A 26,724-nucleotide genomic window follows, 5' to 3' on the forward strand; every position below is an offset into this window, starting at 1 on the left:
TAAGGGTATCATTTAAGAATTTTCCCTAAAAAAAGTGAAGACTGAAGAGCAACAAAATGTTCAAGCCATTTGATCTAGATCGTTGGATCTGTCACAAAAATTGTGGGACCAATGGATGTAATAGTGTCAAGCCAAAAGGACCACTTGGATCAGTAGGCTGTAAACTGTATCTAATTATCTAAATTCAAATTCAAAATTGATCTCGTTAGGTTCAGTTTGAGAAGAATACAAATACAAATATGTACATATAAATACATATTAGGTTTTGCACTTACATATTTGCAGTGGTACTCCCTCCAAACTGAGCTTTAAGGGTGACCCAAATTCAATCCGTTTATAATTGGACCAAATATGAATTTATATCTATTTAACATAATGTGATTCAATTGAATGTACTTAAAAAATATATTATATCTATTATTGAAATTGGTCTCAATGTTGTATTTTTATTAAATTGTTATATGTTCAAATTTTGTACAAATGATTTTCAATTAATTTTATTCATGAAAATACAACTAAAGTTATTTTTAACTCATTTTATTAATAATATATAATATTTCCGATCATTTTTAGTCTAATTTATTTATACGTTGAAATCGATCCGAATCCGATCATACCGATTCGATTTCGAATGTAAACAAATGAATTCGGATATGCCTACATCCGATCCGTTTGTCCTATGGACCACACTGAAAATTGAAAAACCATAGTCGATCCGTGCAGAGATTTTCTTTCTCTCTGTCGCTTCCGCTCTCGCTTCGCTAATTGTTCCTTTCGACGGTTCGACGTCTCTCCAGTCTAAACGCAACGAGCAAAGCAGCATAAGCGATGGCGAACCTTTGGCGAGCCGCGTTTGGTGCCACCCAGAAGACCGACGACTACGACGGAGTGGAGTTTTGGTCGAATCCCGAGCGCACTGGGTGGCTCACGAAGCAGGGCGAGTACATCAAGACATGGCGTCGCCGGTGGTTCGTGCTCAAGCAAGGCAAGCTTTTCTGGTTCAAAGACTCCTACATCACGCGAGCCTCCAAGCCCCGCGGGGTCATCCTCGTTAGATCATGCCTTACTGTGAAGGGCGCCGAAGACATCCTTAACAAACAGTTCGCTTTCGAGCTCTCAACCAGCCGAGAGACCATGTACTTCATCGCCGATTCCGAGAAGGAGAAGGAGGATTGGATCAATTCGATCGGGCGCTCCATCGTCCAGCACTCCCGATCTGTTACCGATTCTGAGGTCGTCGATTACGATAGCAAGCGATGAAGGAGGTATTTGATCAGATTTATGTATACTAGGTGCGTTCCATCCTGTCTCGTCAAGTCGATCCATGAAGTACGGATCTTTTATGTGTATATTAGTTGAGATCGTTTGGCGTTTCATCTTTGTGGGAGGACTTGTTATTGATTTCTGTTCTTCTTTGTATAGAACTTGTTCTGTCATTCTGTTAATTCCAATTCCTGCTTTTTGTCGTGAATTATTCACTTGTTCTTTTCGGATCCTAACGGCAATTTGGTTTGATTTTTGTGTTTATGTTGTCTGGAATTATGGCTAGGGTTTTTAATAATGTGTAACTCGTCAACTTATTTCTTTTCTGGAATTTTAATTTTTTTTGTGCTGGGAATTTTTATTATATTTTTTTCTGGTTGGAAGGGGATTCAGTTTAGTTTAACTGCATAATTCAGTATCAGTGCCTCCTCTTCTTTGGGTTTGCATTTAGGGGCTTCTATTATCTATAAATCTTTTATTTATCTGAATGTTATTTTTGTTTTTTTCTTTCTTTTTTATTTAATCCTCTATAGCATCTCCAATGAGGTTTTATGGTTTGGACTTTGGAGTGCCGCTACAAAAGAATGATCCTTCAGGGTTTGTAATGTTCTTGTTCTTGTCTTTACCTTTCTATGGAGGTTGGAGAACACACAAGAATTCTCTCATGCCTTATTTGGTGTAGCTTTTAATGGACCTGTATTTTCTGGATTTTATCATGGTGCTGCCTAAGTAGATTTGGACTGAATTTCTGAATCTATTACTTTTATTATGGTGACGCTTGCTTGAACTTCATATTCTATCTTTTTTTTTTTCCCTGTCAACAGTCATTTGCTTTTATAATAAATAAATATGTAACCGAAAAATAACCTGAAAAGCTTTGTTTGAAGTCCATCCATGAGAAACAAAGGGACTGGGTGTTTATAAATGAATCCATTAGAGCCATGGGTTATGGCATCATTGTCCCAAGGGAGGAAAAGACTCTAAAGCTGCTTCTGTAAAAAACTTGAAATTCCAAATGAGTGATAATGAATTCCTTCCATAATGTCTTTGAAGGTGTTGCGTTCATTCTAGAGTTCCTTTAGTTTAATATTCCATGCCACTTAGAGAGGGATAAGTCATAAGTCCCCAAATGATAGTCTCTTTCTTGCTCAGTACATCGTGCTATTATCCCCTATGCAAGTTGACAGTCTAGTTTGTCATGACCCAGAAAAGATGACCACAAGGGACACCAAAATTTCCAAGTGAAGGTGCTGGGTACCAGGTGGGTGACTGGCTCTCTATTCTTTAAATATGTAGAGAAGAAATTTGTCCAGATTGTCTTTCTGCTGGTGAGGAGGTTCACCATCAGCATTTTATTCAAACAGTTGTCCCATAGAATCCACTTTTGGAGGAGCATTTATTCCCAATTTAACCTAGTAGGGAATCATGGCAAATGGCATTAAAGGAGTTTGGGAAAAATATTTCATCGAAGTTATATTCCTTTTCCGTTCCCATATTGCTTCTTCACTTTTGTGAGATTCATCATCGGTTACTTTATTTTGATAGATAATAAAGATTTTATTAACATCAGTTACTTTAATAGTATTAACCATACAGGTGTAGATTCTTCTCAATGGCAGCTTTATTTTTATTTGAATAAAACTGAGAACTTGTTTAGATGGAAGAACAAAAGTGAACCAACTATAGTGACAACTCTTTTACTAACCTCAAGAGAGCATAAAGAACTCACAAACAGACCCCCTAATTAGTGACAACTCCTTTACTAACCTGAATACTTATTCAAGGAAATTAGCACCTACTACCAAGGTTCAAAGTATCGATACACCCCCATGTATCAGCAGAGGCATATTGGTACTAAAAAGCATGCACTTTTATATTTTTTTAGTTTTTTTTTTCAAAAATTGGTCTTTGGATATATATATATATATATATATATATATATATATATATATATATATATATTAGAACCCAAAAGATACGATACGATACACCTGATACAGGGCGTATTGTATCGAAATTTTGATCCTTGCCTACTACAAATCTCTCCTCTCAAAACAATCCTTAGGCAAGATATCTGCAGGGAAGTCAGCCTATCTAGCAATCCACCTGATGAGGTTTTCAATCTTGACACGAATTATCTAGCCTCCTTGACTAGATGTAGAACAGTCAATGACTTTCTATAACTCCATAACCAATCAATTAGTCTGAGAGAATCATAGGTGTGCAAGTCTGGTATCCAACTTGAAGAATTTACATAGCATTGAGCTGGGATGGATTCATTCAAATTTTGGCAAATGCTCAGTCTGAGCCCACCCAAGTTGCAGCCCTCTAGATCTACCTTTCACCTCTACCTACTCAGGCCCTATGCAGAATATCAACCTCTAGCCATGAACAAGTCCAAGCAATTCAGCTCTAATAGAGATTCTAAAAGGCTTAAACCACTAGGACCTGAGTAATATAAGGATAACTTAACAATGTGCCATCTCAAAGGTCAAAACGTTGCAAAATCTAATGAGGTCCAAATTGCGAAAGGAACAACCAGTTTTCTGAAAATTAGATGACTATTTTGCTTAGAAGTCGCACTGTTTTTTTTCTTTTTTCCCTCCTTGAAAAAGGATTATGCTGTAGCCTGTAACTGTTAAACACCATCAAACAAGATAGTATTGCAGGCTAACCACATTACCAGGTCAGTCAAGTCAACCTTCCCAGCTAATCAGGGTACGAATAAGCTGGGTTTTCCAGTTTAATTTGACTTTTATGAAGAGTCCTGACCCTGAATGGATATGTTCTAAATTTTATCAGGTTAAGTAGATGAACCATTGCTAATTTAATCAGTATGCCTGTGGATTATGGATACTATCATGAGCAATAAATACATTAAATCTGAACCTGGAAAATGATCATATCTCTGATCCTCGGTACTAGAGATGTCTCTGACCACTTGCATTTGCTTTGAGATCTCTCTCATGTACATGGCCATCATAGTTGTCAAGGCGGACGCCTAGGCGACAATGTGCCCTTGGAGGCTCACCTCGCCTAATCACCAAGCAGTTTTCTATAGTCTGTTCGTCTAAACTTTTATATTCCTAACTTTTGAGGTTATAATTTTAAAATAGACATTTTTAAACTAAACTATTCATTTTGTGTGTTTATATACTAATTTCTTTTTATTAATTTCTTATTTGTTAGGGTTTAATCAACACAAACAATGCTAAATGTTGTATTGAACCCTGAAAGACTTCAAAACCTGAACCAATAAGTAAGGAAGAACTTAAAGTGTTATCTAACCAACACATTTACTTCTTTTTCTTTACTAATTCTGTGTGTCTATACTTTATACCAAATTTCTTCTTCCACCTTTTCTTTTCTTCTATTCTTATAACAGAAATAGTGGTTCAGCCCTAATATTTTTTTGAAATTTCTTTTCTTCTTTTTTTCTCATGAATATGTTGATTTTCTATACTCTAACATGAAGTTTATACTTTTCTCACGAAAATTATGGAAAATATTAAGGAAATAGGATTATGGAACCTAGGGACCTACCTTAGGATACATATTTTTGCTCGAAAAAATCCACCACCTGGGCAACGCCTAAGCACCAGCCTAGGCGACTAGGCGACAAGGTGCCCCCTTGTCACCTAGCCTCGCCTTGGCACCTTGAAAACTATGATGGCCATTTTAGGTTGTGTTTGGTTTGATAGAAAATAAGAGAGAAACAGAAAGTTGAGGGAAAGTCTTATGAAATTACACAAAATTTGTTAAGAACTTTCCCCCAACTTTATGTTTTTCTCTCATTTTCTATCAAACCAGACATAACCTTGATGATTCTACGGAATAGGAAACTCCAATGAATTATTGAAACCAACCACTCCTGGACTTAAAGGCTGTAGCAGCTAGAACTCCGAATGTTTCTATTAGACAATAGCTTTTCCCTCTTTATTTGTTCTATCTCTTCCGCAGATCTCCAAAACTTGTAAGGCCATCTTGCAGAAGTGATGAAGGTTCAAACCATCATAGAATTTCATCTGGGGGTTTCTTTCCAGTCAACATCTCCAATGGCAGGATGTTATATCTCTACACGTTTCCTTGTATTGACACCTTTAGCACCAAAACCCATCAACATCATCCAAGCCTTGTCCCAACTACATGAATCCTGTTTTGCCATTCCATTCTATTGAATGCACATATCATTTCTTACTACTTCAACTGATATTGAGCTATTCATATCTGCTCTCGTTTTCCTAATCATCCGTCTCAGCATATTCATATCTGCCACACTCATTTTTTGACATGTTTTACTTGACTGCCCAACATGCTTCTCTATATAGCATAACCGGCCTTATAACTGTTTTATAGAAATTTCATTTTAATCTAAGTGATGATTCTAGATACACCCCTCCATTTTGCCGATCCTTCTCCAATTATATAGGTGACATCCTTCTCAAAACCTCTTGTTTTAAACTTCTTTCATCATTAGATGCACATATCAGTTCTCAAGAAAGAAAAATCTACATAGATAATAGTACAGTTGAATTCTTACCTGGAGCGGAGTATCTTTTGGATCCTTTAGGAATTCTACCATCTGATTTTGTCCTTGTGAGAGAAATGTGATTTGGAACGAGAGATTTGTTATGGACTTGGGAAACATTCCTCCAAGGTGGTTTCCATAATAAAATTCAAATCATCAGCTGCCTTGTTCAGAGATAGTTTAAAACAAGGTCAAGCTTCTATAAATTCTGCAGCTCACCCAAGCTCATGGGCACATTGACAGTAAAGTTGTTTGAATGAAGATCAGCTGGTCAAGGTCTATAATCGTGATGCATTTGAAAATGAAACTGTTTGGAGATTAGGAGGAACAAGGCCCATATCAGGTCTGAGATTACCATACAAACTTATTATTGGCCAAAAACTATATGACAAAAGTCGAGCAATGTAAAGTGCACATTTTTTAGGAACAAGAAAAGGAGAGTATGAGTAATAAATCACAAAATTACTCTTAAAACAAACAGGTGCAAGTTCTATGAAAAAATAATGGGGCAACCGCTGCTATTGATCAAGGTAGGAAACGGCAGTGGACTTTGGACACTTGCTTAAGCACTTTGTCAATGACCATGCACGTGGCTGTACTAATTATATATAGTTGGCCAGCAAATGGATTATAGGAAAAATTAACCTTCGCGAATAATACAGCAGCTGGGACCTTGTCAATATGGCCCCATGCAAGATAAATCAGACCCAGATAGAGCCTAAAAATTTTGTGGATTGGATTAGGCGTTCCAATAGAAATGCATTAAACTTTCAAGACATGTCATACTCACACATGGGACCCCAAATCTGTAGCATATATACCTCATTCAACTTACTAAAAGACTTGCGATGTTGTTAATTATATAAGAGGAATGCTATTCTGCGTTCTCTGTGCATGTCATGGAGGTAGAACTGAAAATGGAGATTAGTGAACTAATAGTGGTGAAGACAGTTCTGGATGAAAAAGCGGGGTGGTAGACAATAAACAGGTGGTGCTGGGTGGAAGTGCTGGAGGTGTAACGATAATGGTGGAGATGATGATGTGTAATTAAGGGATGGAAATAAAATTAGAGGCAGTGGATAAGGTGTAGAGAGTACTAGTGCGGCAAAATTCATAATTTCTATCTGGTATATCACTCTGAAGGCTACGTTTGTTTGGGGTGTAAATTTACATCGATGGATTCATGAGAGTGTAAAATGGGAATTGGATGTTGATCCCATTTAATACTCTTCGCATTTGGTAAATCATTGAGGTAAAAGTCTAATGTTTTCTAACCGAGATATTGCAGTCCTTGCCGGCCGGTTAAGAAAAAACGGAGCATTTGTCTGTTTCAATTTTCAGCAACAACAATCACCTTGACCGCTGTATTTGGAGAATCAGAGCAGCCAGATCCTATTCTCACCTTTCAAAATTGGAAGCTCTTTCTTCTCGTCCGCCTCCCCATCGCCAAAAGATATTGATGAGTATGAAACATCTTCAGAGTTAATGCCCTTAGACTCCTCCCAACAGTTGTCTCAACCGTCTTTACTGGATAAGCCATCTCTAGCGTTTGCGCAACAACGCAGCTGTCTCCAGCCATCTCAACGATGACGATTCTATACTAATGGAGAGCTTGGAAGACCAGGGTGCTGATGGCATCAGTGGTGTTTGGTGGTAAGCAACATGGGGTGTTAAGGAGCAGTTGCGACAGGGTGGAACCGGAATTGGAAGGATTTGGGTGGGACTGAGGAGTACGAATACAGGAGATTTGGGTTGGTACTGTTATCAGGATTTAATGATGCTAAACGGCAGCACTGTTAGGTTATGGGGTAGTGATAGGCGGAGAAGCCATGTGACTGAAAATTATTGGAAAAAGATTTCTCCTTTCTTCCTTCTCTGCCCTTGAAGCCAAAAATTCATCTGATGTTATGAACGGAGAGCGGTAGGAGTTTTATATCGAAAAAATTGATTTATTTTTTACATTGATTATCAATATAAAAGTCTTTCAAAACGAGTTTTACATCGATCTTTGATATTCTTTTACACGAGATCCAAATAGTGGCAAAACTGGACCAGAATGTAATATTACACCAGTCCGATATTTACACCGCAAACAAATGCAGCCGATGGTTGAGATTCAGCGATAAATTTTAGATCACCAATTGATGACCAATATCTTTGATTTGATTATCAGATTAATTAGATGGCTCAGATTACTTGAGATCTTGATATATCACTTTGATTCCAGATAGTTTAATATTTAGACAGGTCGTATGAAGAAAAAACTTAGGATTGCCTTTTCCCATTAATATATTTGCTTCTAAAGTAATAATTTGTGTTCTTCTGAAAACAAATTACAGTAGAGCTTACTCCATCTAACTACAATATCATTACATGAACTAGTAAGGATCTCAGACCCCGTTCCAGTCCATTTACACCCAAAAGGGAAAGAAAACTCCTCACCGAACAACTAATTCAGCTTAAAGGTTGCTAATGTTCTCTGTCATGGCTGCCCAAAGTCCAGTTTCTCCTCTTCTCCAGCTCTTAATGGTTTCTTCTGCAATCAACAAAGTGATATTGTATCAAATTGTAATCAGAGACCTGCAGCTCCTATCCGGGAATGTTGAACATGTGCACCAGAGTGAAGTTTACAATGCTTCTAGTCTCTAGATGGTTGCTTTTGTCGATCCACGCTGGAGTTTGTCAATCGTAGAAAATGCTGCATTAATCAATTCAATATTTTTAGAAATTATTCTCATTGCTTCTTTCCCAGAAATCAGATTCAGATGCAAAGAGTTCAGCAAGTCAGCTGGATCAGGATTTGTATGACCAAGTTCTAACACTTGTAAACAAGGTTGTTTAATAAATGCAAATCGGCCATAGTCAACAAACTTCCCATACTTTTTTAATGCATACCTCTTCAATTCCTCAGGCAACCTCTCTAATTCAAAAGGCAAAGGATTTTAAGGTACCACAAATACAAGTATAGAAGGCGTTAACACATCAATCAGAACGACCTTCTTGAGCAGAAAACTAGGAGGTGGGCCTCTTTACGCTAGCATTGCTAATTTGCTCTATTAACTATAGATTTGGTTGGTAATTCATACAAACTTTAAATATTCTTTAGGCTCAGTTTGGAAGGAGTACAAGTACAAATATGTAGAGTACAAATATATACAAAATACAAGATTTTAGGCTCTACATATTTGTAGAGCCTTAATGGTAAATATTAAATATTTCAATAGATCACAAATTCACAGGTCATGCCCATGAATAGTATGCCTTATCATGCATATTGGACCCTTAAGAAGTGAATACATCATAATTCATATAAATCACTACTAGTTGTTTCGATAGAGACGTAAAACTAAGTCAGACCCATGAATACTGTGAATTCCATCATCCATATTGGACACCAAGGTTTGTACATAGGTGTGAACCATTCAACTTCTGGAGCTGGTCTATTTGACCTAAACAATTACAGAGCAATAGAATCAACCCTAGGATAACAGCAGCAACAAAGAGTTAAAATCTGCTGGCTGCTGCACTGATATATGAGAGACCACACATGTAATGGGACACCTGTCGCAGACTGAATGGAAGTACAGATAAGTGGAGCAGATTCAGATATGTGACAATGTACTGAACCTCCGCTGAGGTTTCTTAATTACAGATTTCCCCTTGTTGGAGGGGATACATCTGAGGGCATCGTGGTGGTGCCGGTGTGTGCCTGGTTACCTGCATACGATAGTATACCACCATACACAGCCTAAGTGGTAGGTCTAATATCTAAAAACCATTATAGTTGGCTCTAATTCAGATTGAAAGATGAAGACCCCATGGAGTCAGGTCTGATCCAGTGCCACTTAATCTCTATATATAAAATTTGAAATATTTACAAGGGATACTTGGATACTTGTTTGTTTTGGATGTTTTTCTCCTTTTGTTGAATTACATTCAGCATAACTAAAACCACTATAAGGGAGAAATTGAGCAGAGTGTTACCTATGAAATTAAAACAATGAGCAAATTGGATGGATGCATCAGTCCTGTATGATGGAAGAATATCACTTAGGATACAAGAAAATTTTTATAAAATGGTCATAAGGCCAGTAATGTTGTGTGGAGTGAGTGTTCTGTTTTTTTTTTCCACTTTACTGACAAGTTGACTAGTGTGGAGTTGAGTGGTGGGCAATAAAGAAATTAGAAAAGATGCAAATGTTGAGACATATAAGCGACAAAACTAAAAACATGATTAGAAAGGAATTTGTTTATAACAACTAACTTGTTTTTAACAAATTAGGCATTTTAGTTCAAGTTTCCTAAACTCAGTCAGCTATCAATAGAATCTCACTGTAATGGTTAACTAGTAAAATTAAATATTGGCTAATATGATATGTAAAACCTATGGAGGCCAGACCAGAAAATGAACAGGCCAAGATAATCTGGTTTAACTGGTGGGTAGGGTGGGTAGAGCAGGTTAATCGGGTTATTATGTTTATGAGTGCTTGATCAATGAACCCGGGTCAGTTTGATCAACCTGCTTGGAACAGCCAAGTTGGCCAGGGCAACTACAGTCTACAGGAAATATCCAAGGCCGTTTTGTTAAGTTCTGGTTTTATACCTAAATGTAATCACCATGGATCCATTTCCAATTTTACTTATTTGACTACAATTGCCAGATTCTATTAAGCATGCTCGTGAATCTTAAATGCTTACTCCTTACCGTGATATCTGTGGTTCCCAGAGCCAAGAAAGATATCTCTGATCAGATGCATCTCCCTTGTGACTTCATTCATGTCCATTCTTTCTCTTGGGGACTCTGCAGAACACGCAACCCCTATTCCAATTACAGAAACGAGGCACTTCTGGATTTTCTGTTCTAGACCATTCAACAATTCATTACTACAGGGTGCTTCTACACTTCCAATTTGTTCTGCTTCTTCCTCGTATAGAAATAATGGGCCTGCAATCTCCATTACTTTCTCTGGCAGAGCAGCTTTACAAAAGTTATGAAGGTTGAGGACATCCTTAAATATTTCATCGGTGGATCTCCTTCCCGTGAACATCTCCAACAACAGGATACCATAGCTGTAAACATCTCCATGAGTTGATACCTTCAAGCCCATGCCGTACTCTGTAATTCACACATATACTTCACCATTAAAGCAATTTTTAAGAGACTACCTAAGAAGTGATTTGTTGCAAGTTGAAGGGACTAGAAGGGATAGATGTAGACCAAAAGGACATGGATACAAATAGTAATAAATGATTTAAGCACCACTAACAATGGATCTGACATTAAACAGAACAGAATGGTAAAACAGGATTCAAAACTGACCCCATATGGTTAGGATAAGGCTTGGATGATGATGATATACCCTCAAGTGCCGCTTCCCAAATGTTTGGGTAGAGCTTTCCCCAGGTGAAGAGTTAGAAGATGACATCTTCTTTGGCTTTCTTAACCAGATTACAAAGAAAATAAATGCTGTTAAAAGTAAAACCACACCAACTATGGCTGGTATTAGCTTGAGAGCAAGAGATGTTCCTTTTTTCTTGGACTCTTCCAAATGGCATGCCTGCAACTCCAATTCTGGGATACCCCCACATAGTCTGCTATTTCCAGAGATTGAAATAACACTAGCATTCTCAAAGACTCCTGCAACAGGTACTTCACCTTCAAGGTTGTTAAAGGACAGATTTAAATAAAGCAGAAACTGGAGGATCCCAAGAAACTCAGGAATTTGCCCAGACAAATTATTATCTGAAAGATCTAAGTCTTGAATCACTTTCAAGTTGCTGAAAGATGATGGAATGGATCCTCCGAAGAAGTTACTCTGCATATAAAGGTGTTCCAAGCTGGAACAATTTTCGAGCATGCTCGGAATCTCACCCGACAATCTGTTAAAAGAAACATCCAATCTGCCAAGATTTTTCAAATTTCCAACTCCCAATGGTAGAGTACCAGTCAAAGAATTATGTGATATGTCGAGGACAACTGAGAGGGACGAAAGGCCAAATGCTTCTTGGGGTATGGTGTCATTGAGTTCATTATAACTGAGGATTACCTCTTGTAGACCTTGACAACTACTGATAGTCGAAGGTATCCTTCCCCCTAGGCTGTTATTTTGCAAATACAGCTTTACCAATTTAGTGAGGTTACCTATGGATGATGGGATCTCTCCTGAAAATCTATTTCCATCCAACAATAAACCTTCCAACACAGAAAGCTTTCCAACGAAATCTGGGATGCTACCCTTGAAGAAATTTTGCCTCATATCTAGAAAAATCAAAATTTCTAGATTCTCAATGCCTATGGGAATTTTATCATCTATCTTATTGAACCCAAGTGATAGCCATGTGAGACGGGCTGAGAGGTTTGCTATGGAGTTGGGTAAAATTCCTCCGAAGTTGCAATTCTGAATGCAATGAAATTCAAGTCATCAGCTTCTCCTCTTCCTATATGATTATTTGCAAGGTTAAGCCACTGTAAAGTCTTAATGTGGCCCAAGCTCAAAGGTACGGGTCCAGTAAAATTGTTGGAAGGGATGTCAATTTCTATAAGCCCTGAAACATTGGCCAAGGAAATCGGAATTGGTCCAGTGAATCGGTTTCCTCCGATCCATAGTATTTGGAGATTAGGAAAGATAAGGCCTATATCGGGCCTAAGATTACCATGTAGTTTGTTATTTGTCAAAGCTATGTAAGTGATGGATGAGAGATTGTAAATTGAAGAAGGGATGGTACCGGATAGTTGATTCAGTTGTAGACCAAAATGTTGCATGCTTTTCATTTGGCCGAAGACATCTGGAATGGTACCGTTCAAATTATTTCTCGCCAGAGAAAGAAACCGGAGGGATGAAAGGTTTCCAATAGAGGTTGGTATTCCTCCGGTTAAATCGTTGCCACGTAAAGAGAGGTTGACGAGCTTCGTCAAAGAGCCAAGCTCGGCTGGAACTTTACCTTCCAAGCTGTTGAACTCAAACCTGAGGTCCATGAGATTGGAGCAGCGAGACAGGTTAACTGGAATTTCACCGCCAAAGGAATTGTTGTTGAGAAGGATACCTTGTAAGCTCAACAGTCGACCAACTTCTTGGGGGATGTTTCCATGGAAGCTGTTGTTTGGGAGATTGATAAAAACGAGGAAAGAGAGATTTCCGACGTAGGGTGACACGGTTCCAGCCAACTTGTGCCCCTCCAGGTTCAAACTATTGACTCTTTGATTTCGTCGATCACAGGTGACTCCATACCATTGGCAGAGATGGGTTGAGTCATTCCAGGAGCTCAATACTCCAAGAGGATCAATTATTTGTCTATTGAACTCGATCAATGCAAGCCGATCAGTGTCATTTCCAAAGGTTGCTGCCAGGGTAGATTCGGAGTACCCCAATAATAAGTTCAGGCTGGAAAGAAGGACAATACGAGTTATAAATGACAACAACATTTCACTACTCTTGTTCTTGGACACAGAGATAAAGCTAACTGCTGCCATTGCATTGAGAATTGAGAAAGCCACACCAGTGGTAGATAGTTGGTGATGATTATTGCCAACATTTGCTACTGCTCGCAAAAAAACATGTATGTTTTATTGAAATTTGTGTTTGGTAATAAGGTAAATTTGTTAGAACCAAAACTAATCCAATTTTACACTACATTCATACATATTTTCATCTTTTTAAAATACAGCCTAAAATCAATGGTGGCTATTGAAGATGATTATGATTTGTGACTTGCACAATTAGGGTAAAGATTCAGTACCCCCATTGCTCTTAATATCTATCTCTATGACCCAATAGTTTATTTGTGAAAAATGATTGCAGATCTTATAATCAAGATCCAATGTATTGCATATCAGCATATGACGCAGTAGTTTGATACTTGGTAGAGCTCAAATAAGTACAATATTGATAACTAATATGCTTCACGTTAAATTAAGATTTCAATGGATGACGTTATAGATGTTACTTCTGTTTTTTTGTAAGATGTATTCGATTTTGACTTGTTCACAATGCAATTGATTTAGCACAAATTTTGCCTTAATTTAAAAGATTAATTAGCTAGATATGTATTTGAAGAGATTACACCCTCCTAAGTCAGACTTCCGTCATTCACACTTTTACGTTGGAGGCCAAGCATTGGGTTATTTGGGTAGGCAATTTCTTCTCAAAGTCAGGCCTGTAGAGGAGTGAGTTCGTAGCATTCACATTCTTTTAATTTTCTTTTTGTCCTTTTAGTAAAAGCTTCCTACTTTCTACTGGTTAAGAGTTGAATTAACAATCTTTTAGTGATTAGCGTAATGCTTTTGTCATGGGTCGTAAGCACATTAGGACGTCGTTGACAGGGCTCGTCTGTCGTCGGTCACCAGAAACCATTATCGAACTCTGATAAAAAAACATCGGATTTTTAAGATTATGATTCGAATTTAAATTTGAATATTTTATTCCAATTCGATTCAATCAATTTAAATTGTAATAAAAAAAATTGATGATCTAATATAATAAACATATTATAATATATAATGGGTAAATTTCTTAAAATACCTTAAGGTTTAGTTAATCGATTAACTCTACCCCTATATAAACATCAAAAATCATTTGAATTGAAGACCCTTATAAGCATCTAATTTTTAATTCCTGACCAATTAATATTGCAACTATTAGGGAGTGTTTTTTTTTTGGATTTTGAGAGGGAGAAAAGTTGATCAACTGGATTTTGGTTTCTATTGCCCAAGAGTCCTATGTTCATTTTTCAGATTAATGTGGGGACTAGGAAAAGTTTATATCCATCTCTTAGGTGGGTATATAACTTTCCGACCTAAGAGGAAAGCTGTTAACACTTGAATGGGACAAAAATGCCCATTTTAATAATAGATTTTTATGACTAACATGGTCATTACCTTATTTACCTGAGAAATAAAAGAACATGGGTAAATGCACTTACACATGTAAGTATTTTTAAGGAAAAATTTACCGAGGTAATTGCATTTACTGAAAATTCAACGGGGCCTTAAAAGAGAAATTCTAAATTTGCATGCCCACAAACAAAGTTCCCTCCTCACAAAAAAAAAAAAAAAACAAAAAGCACAAGTAGAGCAACAATATCAATATTACACGAATTAGAAAAGATCTCAGATCCCCTTCCAATCATTCCACACGGTGCAACAAATTCAACTTGAAGGTTGCTTATAATTTTCTCTTATGGCTGCGCAAAAGTCCAGTTTCCTTTCTTCTCCACTCCATTTGAATTTGATTTTCTTCTGCAATGATCAACAAAGTACTTTCCATGATATATATCAGAGTGTAACCAAATTAAAGATCTACAGCCCTTATTTGGTAATATTAATTAAGGTGTGCATCACCAGAATGAAGTTTTACAAATCCAGCTTCTAGTCTCCAGATGGTTACTATTACTTACTACTTCAGCTGATCCACGGTGGAGTCTGTTAACCGCAAAAAATGTTGCATTAATCTGTTCAATAATATTTTTGGAAACCATTCTCATTGGTTCCTCACCCGTCAATCCAATAAGAAGAAATCAGCTGAATGACTTCAGCAGCTGGATCGATCAGGATTTCTATGACCAAGTTGTAAGACAAGGTTGCTTAAGAGAAGTTCAAATCAAATTAAATAGGCGGTATCCAACAAATTAATTAATTAAACCGTGATTGGACCTGGTTCCTTAATTCCTTTGCTTTCATAATTCAGATCTCTATTTGAATATAATTCAATTCTCCATAGGCAATCTCTCCAATTCAAGAATAAGCATAGGATTTTAAGGACCCGCAAGTATAGCTTGTATAGAAGGTGGCATTAACGACCACATCAACCGACTAGCTAGTGGGGTGGGTCTCTTTACGCTAGCATTGCTAATTTGCCCTATTAATTAACTATATAGATTTGGTTGGTAATTCTTTCCAATTCTAAATATTTCTTTTCTGCTAAATATTAAAGAATTAATTCAAGAGATTACGAACTTATATATATATATATATAAAGATGTAAAACCAAGTCAAGTCACGTCCATTGATTCTGTGAATTCTATTGGACACCAATTAACTTAATTTGCAGCATAGGCACGTATGAACCTTAATTTCAACTTATAACCAATAATTAAGTACAGAGCAATAGTATTCACCCAAGTTCAAGGATAAGAGAAGCAATAAGGAATCAGAATCTCCATTACATATATATATATATATATATAATATATGTAATGGAGCACAGGTCCGATAAATGCAGAAGATCTATATTAGAAATGGCAACGGGGCGGGGCGGGGACGGGGAGCCTCTCCCCATTCCCGTCCCTGTGAAAATCTTGATTCCCGTCTTTGTCTCCGTCCCCGCTAACGGGGACAAAGTTATCGTTATCTCCGTTTTTATGGGGATCCTCATTCCTTGTAATTTTTATTATTTGCTAATTATTTTGTTTTTATTTTTAAAAAATAATAAAATAATTAAAATTTATTAAAAAAATTCAAACATATTCAATTATATTTTTAAAAATATTAATATATAGATGATGTGTATATATATAACTTATGCATACATATATATGTACATATTAGTGGGGATTGAGGTCCCCGCGGGGCAGGGAGTGCTCTCTCCATCCCCGCCCTGTCCCTGCTAACGGGGATGAAAATTTTCTCATCCCCATCCCCGCCCTATTCGGGGTGGATCTCCACGGGGATCAGGGAAATGGGGAAAATTGCCATCCCTAATCCAGATTCCAATTGAACATCACCATTGTGGTGTCAATGGTCAATCCATGGGTGCCTACTGGTTACCTGGACAAAATGGAGACATGCATTCAAAGTGGCAAATTAACTGCAATTGTTGATATTGAAAATTGAAGAAAAAAAAAGGAATTTATTTGAAAGCTAAGGGGTTCAAATGGATCGGGTCCCAGTCTGATCCGAAAACCAATACTCAGATATATATACCTATTTCAGATTTTCAAATTGGATAATCGGATTCGATTAAAATTCATTTATTTATATAATATATATGTTATTTATTTATAAATGTCATTTATACTGTATTTTTTGTAATATGTCATTTATTTATAAAAAATATGTATATATATGATGAAAATAATTGAAAAAAATATTTGTATTTTTTGTTTTTCTTTATTTAAACTGTTAATGTTTACTTTTCCTTTTAATAATTTATTATTTTTTAAAAATTAAATCGAATCTGATCAGATTCAGATATCTGACATCCTGATCGGATTCGAATTCGAATCAGTATTTATGAGATCCGATCAGATTAGATATGCAATGTATTAGATCCGAGATATACCCTGATTCAAATCCAATCCGATTCATTTGCATCCCTAGTGGCTCTAATGGGTGATAAAACGAAGGAAAAGTAAACTAAAAGTTTGATTGTTTGCAATAATAAGGGTATGGAATCATAATCGGAATTGTGGACCATTTCCATTTCTGGTGGAATGGCATTCCCCCATTTGATGGAGTGGCCATTCTCTCCCCTTTCCTTGAGAATGAGAATTCAGTCCGACTGATTTTGATTCTGATTCCAATTCTCACCTGAACCAAACAGGTAAGAAGAATGGATCATTCCAATTCTGATTCCAATTCCAACGGATTTTGATTCGGACTATGATTCCTATTAAGAACAAAATGGACCCTAAAATTGTCTGGCCACATGCAGAAAAACATCCTGCATATGTCAATATACAAGTAAATTTAGTATATGTTTGACATCGATGCTGCAAATGCAGCACCGCTTTCTAATGTGTGGGTTGGAAGCACCGCCTTTTTTTGTTTGGAATTGTTGTTGCCAGGTAGGACGCTTCCTGGAGTAACAACCACTTTTTCTATTTGGTACCAATGCTCCAGAAAGCATTTTATGCACTTATACCCATTATCCAGTGCCACACCACTATCCCGTTGGCAGCAACAAGCTGTAGCTCCAGGAAATACCAAATTTAGCATTGGTCCAAGCCATGCATTCCCGATTTCCAAGGCATGGCTTGGAGCACCGTTTTCTATGAAAAATGAGTTCCAAACAAATAGCTATTTCTTAAAGCACTGTTTTTTTTTTTTGATGTAGCATTGATGTGACACCGTTTTCTGGAACAACGACAACGATGCCAAACAACCAATTAAGAAATGAGAAATGATTCAAGGTTAACAATGGATATGGACGAAGAAGATTTATATAACTGACACCATATAGTTGACAATGTATATGGACTAGACCTGTTCATGGGCCGGGCCGGGCTTTTACTCATCATTAATGGAAATATGCTAGGCCCAAGCCCGAGCCTGACCCGACCAACGGACCTATAACTTGGGCCCGAGCACGGCCCTAATAAAAAGCCCGAAGCCCGACCTAATAAAAAAAATTACAATTTTCCCTATTCAAATTAGAATTAAAAATTCAAATGGTTTTTTTTTCCTATTTAAATGAACAATGGGCCTACAAGATGGTTTTTTTTCTTTTCTTTTACGTTTTAAAACACAGTTTTACATTCTTAAATCAAAAAAATTATTCAAATGGACATAATCACATAACCCATTTTAAGTCTAATTTTAGGTCGGGCCGGGCTGAGTTAGTTTAACAAAACCCGAGCCCGGCTCAAATTTATTGCGGGCTGGGCTTTTTGGCCCAAGTTTAAACCCACGGGCCTATAAACATGTTCAAACCTGTCCGGGGACTGGGCCAGCCCGTCGGGCCACCCGGCCCATGAACATGTCTAATATGGACAAACATATTGCCCATGTGCTAGAAAATAATAACTCCACAATTAGATTGGTTTAAACAAATTAGGCATTTTAATTCAAGGTTCCTAAACTCAAGCTATCAATAGAATCTCATTATAATGGTTAACTTGTAAAATAAATAGGTCATATGACATGCAAAACCTATGGGCCATTCCAGAAAAATGAATAGGCCAAGATAATCTGGTTTAATTTAACTGGTCGGTAGGGTGGGTAGAGCAGGTCGTTCAGGTTAATATGTTTATGAGTGATTGATTAGTAACCCGGGTCAGTTGGATAAACCCTTCTGGACCGGTCAACTACATGAAATTTCTATGTCCGTTTTGTCAAATTCTGGTTTTATATCTAAACATAACCACCATGTATCAATATTTCCAATTTTACATATTTGAGTTTCCATGGCCAGATTCTATGAAGTATGCTGGTGAGTCATAAATGCATGCAACTCCTTACCACAACAATAATAGTGTCTTAGGCATCTCAGTTGGGACGTAATTTAAATTCATCAATTTCTCTGTGGTTCCCAGAGCCAAAAACCATATCTCTGATCAGATGCATCTCCCTTGTAACTTCATTCATGTCCATTAACCTTTCTCTTGGCAACTCTGAAGAACACACAACCCCTATTCTGATTACAGAAACCAGGCACTTCTGGATTTTGTGTTCTAGACCATTCATCAATTCATTCCTACAAGATGCTTCTACATTTCCAATTTGCTCTGCTTCTTTTTCATATAGAAATATAGGGTCTGCAATCTCCACCACTTTCTCCCGCAGAGAAACTTTACAAAAGTTATGAAGGTTGAGAACATCTTTAAATATTTCATCAGTGGGTCTCCTTCCTGTGAGCATCTCCAACAATAGGATGCCATAGTTGTAAATGTCTCCATAAGTTGACACCTTCATGCTCATTCCATACTCTGTAATTCAAATATGCTAAAACACAATTACCTGGAGCAGCATACCCAATAGTTCCTTTTATTGCAGTCGAGCTTGATTGGTTCTGAAATGAATTTTTCGTCGACCTTGAAAGAAGCCTTGAGATACCGAAATCACTCACATGGGCAGTCATATCATTGTCAAGAATATTGGCGTGAGCTGTAAAACTAGGGGATATCCCTTGAATTCAGGGATAAATCTCATCATAAGTTGTATGTAACTAGGAGATGTAGAACCAAAATTTATGTATAATTAGGAGATGTTTGTATTATGAGTATATATATTTGTCAACCCCTGCAAAAAAAAACAGAGGAAGAGTTTCTCATTCTACTCGAGTTATCATGGTATCAGAGCATACCGATCTGTGATAAACTCGATGATATGATTGCTGCAAAATCTTGGTTGTCGACAGAGGCTCCATTCGCTGCTATTACCGCTGCAAATCCCCGTCACTGTGAAATCTTGGTCATCGGAGGTGACCGCTGCTATCCCCGCTGCAGGTTCTGACCACTGCGAAATCTTGGCCGTCGGGAGGCAACCGTTGCTATCTCCGCTATAGGTTGTGATCGTTGCGAAAACTTGATCACCGGGAGGGGACCGCTGCTGTTATCACCGCCGCAAATCCTGGTCGCCATGAAATCTTGGTCATCGGGAGGTGACCGCTGCTATCACCGCTGCAAATCCTGGTCACCGCGAAATCTTGGTCATCGGGAGGTGACCGCTGCTATCTCTGCGGCAGGTTCTAATCGCTGTGAAATCTTGGTCACTGGGAGGTGACCGCTGCTATTACTACTGCAAGTCCGGCGGTGGCTCTATCCACTGCCATTACCGTTGCAACTCTGGTAGTGGATCTATCCAGAACTATCAACCCCACCGTGGACCCCGGGTGGTTGGCTACTATTACTGTTGTTGCAAGACCGACAGGTGCTCTGCTGCAATCTCGCCGCCCCATCGTGGTCGACGGTACTACTACCGCTACAACCCGCTGATAATCATGTCTGATTCAGAAACCTCAGATCCGTTTGGAGAACAACGACCTAATCCTACTCTCACTAAATTGACCACCAGAATGACTGAACTCCTGCATAGACCGATCTCAACTGTAGAAACCTCCGCCGCTCAGATCGGTATCAAGTTGGATGACACCAACTATGCCCTTTGGTCCCAAGTTGTTGAGATGTATATATCTGGCAGAGACAAACTAGGATATATTAATGGAGAACTTCCTCAGCCTCCACAAACTGACCCAACCTTTTGAAGGTGGCGCACCGACAACGCTATTGTCAAAGGTTGGTTAATTAACTCCATGGATGTATCCTTGATTTGTAGCTTTATTCGATTCCCTATAGCAAAGATGGTGTGGGATTCTATGGCTACTACGTACTCTGATAGCAGTGATACCTCGCAAGTATACGATCTTCGGTGCCGTGTGACCCGCTTGCGCTAGTCTGGAGGGTCTCTTGAAAAGTACTATAATGATCTCCAAGGATTGTGGAGAGAAATTGATTTTTCTCGTTCAAATCCGATGGAGTGTGCGGTGGATATTCAACTGTACAATACTCTCCTTCAAGAGGAGAGAGTGTATATCTTCCTGGATGGCCTTGATGATAGACTAGACAAGATTCGGGCAGATGTACTCCAAATGCATCCGTTTCCCACTATTGAACATGCTTACGCACATGTTCGAAGAGAAGCTATCCAACAGAGGGTCATGATGACCAACAACCATATTGAACTCCAGGAGCAGTTTTGGCCTCTAAAGGTGTTAAGACTGGGCAACATACACCCTCTTCAACGAGCTCTCTGCCTGCAAGCAGCGAAAAATCTGGTACATCCTCTAAATCTCGAGCATCTTCTGGTGGTATTAAATGCTCTCATTGTGGCAACTCAAAGCATTCCCGGGAGAACTGCTTCAAGCTACATGGCTATCCTGACTGGTGGCATGAACTCCAAGCTCGGAAACGCCAAGACAAGGCTGAAACTAGTGGTAAGGCTGCAACAGTTACAACAGAATCTCAACTCTCATTCGCACCATAGGGAGAAGTTCACCTTTCGGATTCAAGTAACAATCTTCCCAACAAGACCATTGACAACAAGGCATGGATACTTGACTCAGGAGCCACTGACCACATGACCTATATGCTACTGATTTTTCAAAGACTTCATCACCAAGACGGACTACAATTGCTAATGCCAATGGGACAATCTCTCAAGTCACAGGAGCAGGCATTGTGACCTTGTCACCTGCTATATCCTTGAAAAACACATTGCTTGTTCCCTCGCTCTCCCACAAATTACTATCTGTTAGTCAAATCTCCTATGATCTGAATTGTGTTGTGCTCATTTATCCCACTTTCTGTCTTCTTCAAGATGTTTTCACCAAGGAGATAATTGGGCGTGGTACTAGGCGAGGGGGGCTCTACTACATGGATGATCTTAGCACGGGTCAAGCGCATCATACACATCATCAAGGTAACACCAAGAAACAACAGATTTGGATTTGGCATCGCCGGTTAGGACATCCATCATTCAGTTATATGAGACATTTATTTCCAGAGTTATTTTCAGATATACAGCCGCATGTTTTTCAATACAACACTTGCATCATAGCTAAGAGTCATAGAGCAATCTATCCCTTAAGTATGAATAAAAGTCAAGTTCCATTTGCTTTGATTCACGGGCATGTGGGGGCCATCCCCGGTGACTACAGTCACTAGATTCCGATGGTTTGTAATCTTTGTTGACGATTACACTCGCATGACATGGTTATATCTGCTGAAACATAAAGATGAAGTGATGACTGTCTTTCAATCCTTCCATATAATGGTGAAGACTCAGATCAAATCACAGATTCAGGTACTCTGGTTTGATAACGACGGGGAATACATGAATCAACGGTTCCAAGATTATTTTTGGGTCCATGGATTACTTCATGAGACTTCATGCCCCCAAACTCCACAGCAGAATGGCATTGCAGAAAGGAAGAACCGGCACATACTCGAAACTGCCTACGCCTTGTTACTTGGAGCACATGTACCTAACCGACATTGGGCTGATGTTGTTGCTACCGCTGTGCACCTCCTTAACCGAATGCCCTCACGGGTCTTACAGTTTAAAACACCATTACAAGTTCTTTCATCTCATGTCTCATTGCCCTCTGTTTTGATGATTCCACCTCGAGTTTTTGGCTGTATGGCGTTCGTGCATCTACATCCAAATCAACGTACAAAACTGGATCCACGGGCAACTCGATGTATATTCATGGGGTATGCACTACACCAGAAAGGGTACCGATGTTATGACCCAGTCACCCACCATACCTATGTTACCATGGATGTCACCTTTTTGGAATTTGAAACCTTCTACTCTCGTTCTACAACCAATTCTTCTCTTCAGGGGGAGAGTCAGAGTGAAGAACAAAACTGGTTTTTACCCGACTGGTCGAATACGAGTGCTTCAACAGAAATGGTGGTCAATGAAGCAACCGGTAAGGCACCTATAGAGACTACACCAGAAGTATCTATAGAGACCTCAACGTCGGCATCGCCTCTACTAGCAGAAGAAGTAGAGACCCCAACCTCGCCAGTATCGGAAAGCCCACCTCCTGAGGATATCCCGGAAGCCGCAAATCTTGATTGGCCACTACACCAGTTCGATGTGAAGAACGCCTTCCTCCATGGTGATGTTGAAGAGGAGGTATACATGGACATCCCACCTGGTTATACAGCGAATCCAAGAACTAAGTTGTGTGTAAGCTACAACAAGCACTATATGGACTAAAGCAATCTCCATGGGCATGGTTTGGGAGGTTCAGTCTTGCGATGAAAAAATATGGCTTCCAGCAAAGCAATTCAGATCATACACTATTCTTAAAGCACCAACGAGGAAAGGTGATGGCCCTAATAATATACGTGGATGACATGATTATCACAGGGAATGATTCGGGAGAAATAGCAACACTGCAGAAGCAATTGGCATTCGAGTTCGAGATGAAGAATTTAGGTAGGCTAAAGTACTTTCTAGGGATTGAAGTTGCTAGATCAAAGGAAGGCATATTTCTGTCCCAACGGAAGTACACCTTGGACTTGCTCTCCGAAGTGGGACAGTTGGAGTGCAAGCCGGTAGACACACCTATCGTTCAGAACCATAGACTTGGAGAATACCCAGACCAAGTACCTACCAATAAGGAGAGATACCAAAGGTTGGTGGGTAAACTCATTTACCTTTCCCATACTCGCCTAGACATCGCCTACGCCGTCAGCGTAGTGAGTCAGTTCATGCACTGCCCAAGCAAGGATCACATGAATGTTGTAATGCGGATTCTTCGATACTTGAAATCCTCACTCGAAAAAGGACTCATGTTCTCAAAAAATGATCATCTAAAGATAGAAGGGTACACAGATGCAGACTGGGCCGGAAATGTCTCAGATAGAAAATCCACCTCGTGGTACTTTACATTTGTCGGAGGAAATCTGGTCACATGGATGAGTAAGAAACAGAAGGTCGTGGCCCTATCAAGTGCTGAAGCTGAGTTTCGAGGAATGGCTAAAGGGTTGTGTGAGCTACTCTGGCTGAGAAGACTGATGACTGAAATTGGTTTTCCCCCAACCTCTACAATGGACCTATTCTGCGACAATAAGGCTACCATTGACATCTCTTAGAATCCCCAACATGATCAAACAAAGCATGTGGAGGTGGACCGGCATTTCATCAAACAAAATATCGAAGACAAAACCATTCGATTTCCCTTTGTCAAATCTGAAGACCAGTTGGCAGATATACTTACAAAGGCTGTATCCAGTGAAAACTTCTACAACTCACTTGGCAATTTGGGCATCCAAGATCTGTACGCACCAACGTGAGGGGGAGTATTGGCGTGAACTGTAAAATTAGGGGATATCCCTTGAATTCAGGGATAAATCTCATCCTAAGTTGTATGTAACTAGAAGAGGTAGAACCAGACTTTATGTATACTTAGGAGATGTTTGTATTATGAGTATATATATTTCTCAACCCCTGCAAAGGACAAAATAAGAAAAACAGAGGAAGAGTTTCTCATCCAGTTTCTCATTCTACTCGAGTTATCAAAGAAAAACATTGCTTGGCTTCAAATCACAATGAACAATTGGTGTTGGGCATTGGTGATGAAGATATTGCAATGCAGAAGCCACATCGATGGTGATATTTAGTCTTTCTAGAATGCTTAATTTTGTAGACTGAGTATTCCCCTGATCTCCTAGATGCAACCAATCTTCCAGGCTCCCGTTCGACATGAACTCAAATACCAATGCTTTGAATTCATTACCTGAAAAATCCATGCTTGAGCATGTAGTTATTATCTTGATGAGGTTGCGATGTTAGATGTTTCTCATTGCATTGTACCTTAACTGCAAAAGTAACTTGATTGAGAATTCCTTTATACACAGTCCTAAAACCACCCGAACCAATCAAGTTATCTGCAGAAAATCCATTAGTTGCTTTAAATAGATCTTCATAAGATACCCCTATGTGCCAGTTCCCAATTGTTGGGGTAAAACGTTGCCCAGATGATGAGTCAAAAGAAGATATATTCTTTCTCTTTCTAATCCAGATTAGAAAGAACAGAGAAGCTACTAAAAAGAAAACCACACTAACTATGGCTAGTATTAGCTTGAAAGCAAGAGACCTTCCTTTTTTCTTAGAATCTTCCATGGGACATGCATGCAACTTCAGTTCTGGTATACCTCCACATAGTCTGCTATTTCCATAGATTGAAATAGCACTAGAGTTCAGATTTAAATAAAGTAGAAACTAGAGGGTCCCAAGAAACTCAGGAATTTGCCCAGACAAATTATTATTTGAAAGATCTAAGTCTTGAATCGCTTACAAGTTGTTGAAAGATGATGGAATGGCTCCTCGGAAGAAGTTACTCTGCATATAAAGGTGTTCCAAGCTGGAACAATCTCCGAGCATGCTTGGAATCTCACCAGACAATCTGTTAAAAGAGACATTCAATTTGCCAAGATTTTTCAAGTTTCCAACTTCCAATGGTACAGAACCAGTCAGAGTTATGAGATATTCCAAGGACAATTGAGAGGGAAGAAAGACCAAATAATTCTTTGGGTATGGTGCCATTGAGTTCATTATAACTGAGGAATATCTGTTCTAGACCTTGACAATTACTCAGACTCGAAGGTATTCTTCCTCCTAGGCTATTATTCTGCAAATACAACTTTACCAATTTAGTGAGGTTACCTATGGAGGATGGGATCTCTCCTGAAATTCTGTTTCCGGCCAATAATAAACCTTCCAACAGAGAAAGCTTTCCAACGGAATCTGGAATGCTACCCATCAAGAAGTTTCGCCTCATACTTAGAGTGCAGTTGATCAAAGACGTAATAAAATTCAGATCATCAACTTCTCCTCTTCCGATAGGATCATTTCCAAGGTTAAGCCACTGTAAAGTCTGTATGTGGCCCAAGGTCAAAGGCACAGGTCCAATAAAATTGTTGGAAGGGATGTCAATTTTTACAAGACCAGAAGAATTCACCAAGGAAACTAGGATTGGTCCAGTGAATTGGTTTCCTGCAATCCATAGTGTTTGGAGATTAGGAAAACAAAGGCCCATATCGGGCCTAGGACTACCATGTAGTTTGTTATCGGTTAAACCTATGTGAGTGATGGACGAGAGATTGTAAATTGAAGGAGGGATGGTGCCAGAGAGTTGATTCAGTTCTAGGCCGAAATGTTTCAAGCTTTTCATTTGGCCGAAGACATCCGGAATGCTACCATTGAAATTATTTATCGCTAGAGAAAGAAACTGGAGAGACGAAAGGTTCCCAATAAAAGTTTGTATTCCTCCTGTTAAAGTAGTTTCCCTCTAAAGAGATGTTAACAAGCTTCGTCAAAGAGCCAAGCCCAAAGGGAACTGTCCCTTCCAATTGGTTGCAATCCAATCTGAGTCCATGAGATTGGAACAACGAGACAGATTAACTGGAATTTCACCTTGGAATTGAAGGAATTGTTGTTGAAAAGGAGACCTTGTAAGCTCGACAGTCGACCAACTTCTTGGGGGATATTTCCATGGAAGCTGTTGTTTTGGAGATTGATGAAGACGAGGAAAGAGAGATTTCCAATGTGGGGTGACATGGTTCTTGCCAACTTGTGGCCCTCCAGGTTCAAACCAGTGACCTTTTGATTTCATTGATCATTACATGTGACTTCCATACCATTGGCAGAGATGGGAAGAATCATTCCAGGAGCTCATTACTCCAAGTGGATCATAAGTTATTTG

The 26,724-nt window shown here is 38.8% G+C and overlaps 2 protein-coding genes and 1 pseudogene across 2 annotated transcripts; 1 reads left to right on the forward strand and 2 right to left on the reverse strand.

Annotated features, from left to right (window-relative positions):
* Nucleotides 1-720: 720 nt before the first annotated feature.
* LOC148870802 (pleckstrin homology domain-containing protein 1 pseudogene) lies at nt 721-1,471 on the forward strand (annotated as a pseudogene).
* Nucleotides 1,472-8,140: 6,669 nt separating this feature from the next.
* LOC148870803 (putative LRR receptor-like serine/threonine-protein kinase At3g47570) lies at nt 8,141-19,592 on the reverse strand. The gene is made up of 3 exons (XM_088970959.1): nt 19,464-19,592; nt 10,497-10,907; nt 8,141-8,489 (listed from the first exon to the last, which is right to left on the reverse strand). Exons 1-3 carry the CDS (start codon nt 19,582-19,584, stop codon nt 8,437-8,439), a joined length of 585 nt encoding a protein of 194 aa, XP_088827085.1. The 5' UTR covers nt 19,585-19,592; the 3' UTR covers nt 8,141-8,436.
* A 4,868-nt stretch (nt 19,593-24,460) lies between these two features.
* Nucleotides 24,461-26,058, reverse strand: LOC148870804 (putative LRR receptor-like serine/threonine-protein kinase At3g47570). Its single transcript, XM_088969994.1, has 5 exons — nt 25,686-26,058; nt 25,318-25,471; nt 25,117-25,212; nt 24,757-25,032; nt 24,461-24,467 (listed from the first exon to the last, which is right to left on the reverse strand). The coding sequence occupies exons 1-5, from the start codon at nt 26,056-26,058 to the stop codon at nt 24,461-24,463; spliced, it is 906 nt and encodes a 301-aa protein (XP_088826120.1).
* Nucleotides 26,059-26,724: the final 666 nt, after the last annotated feature.

This window comes from Nelumbo lutea, chromosome 2 (assembly GCF_056320005.1).
Source record: "Nelumbo lutea isolate HS-2025 chromosome 2, American lotus-T2T, whole genome shotgun sequence".
Taxonomy (NCBI): Eukaryota; Viridiplantae; Streptophyta; class Magnoliopsida; order Proteales; family Nelumbonaceae; genus Nelumbo; species Nelumbo lutea.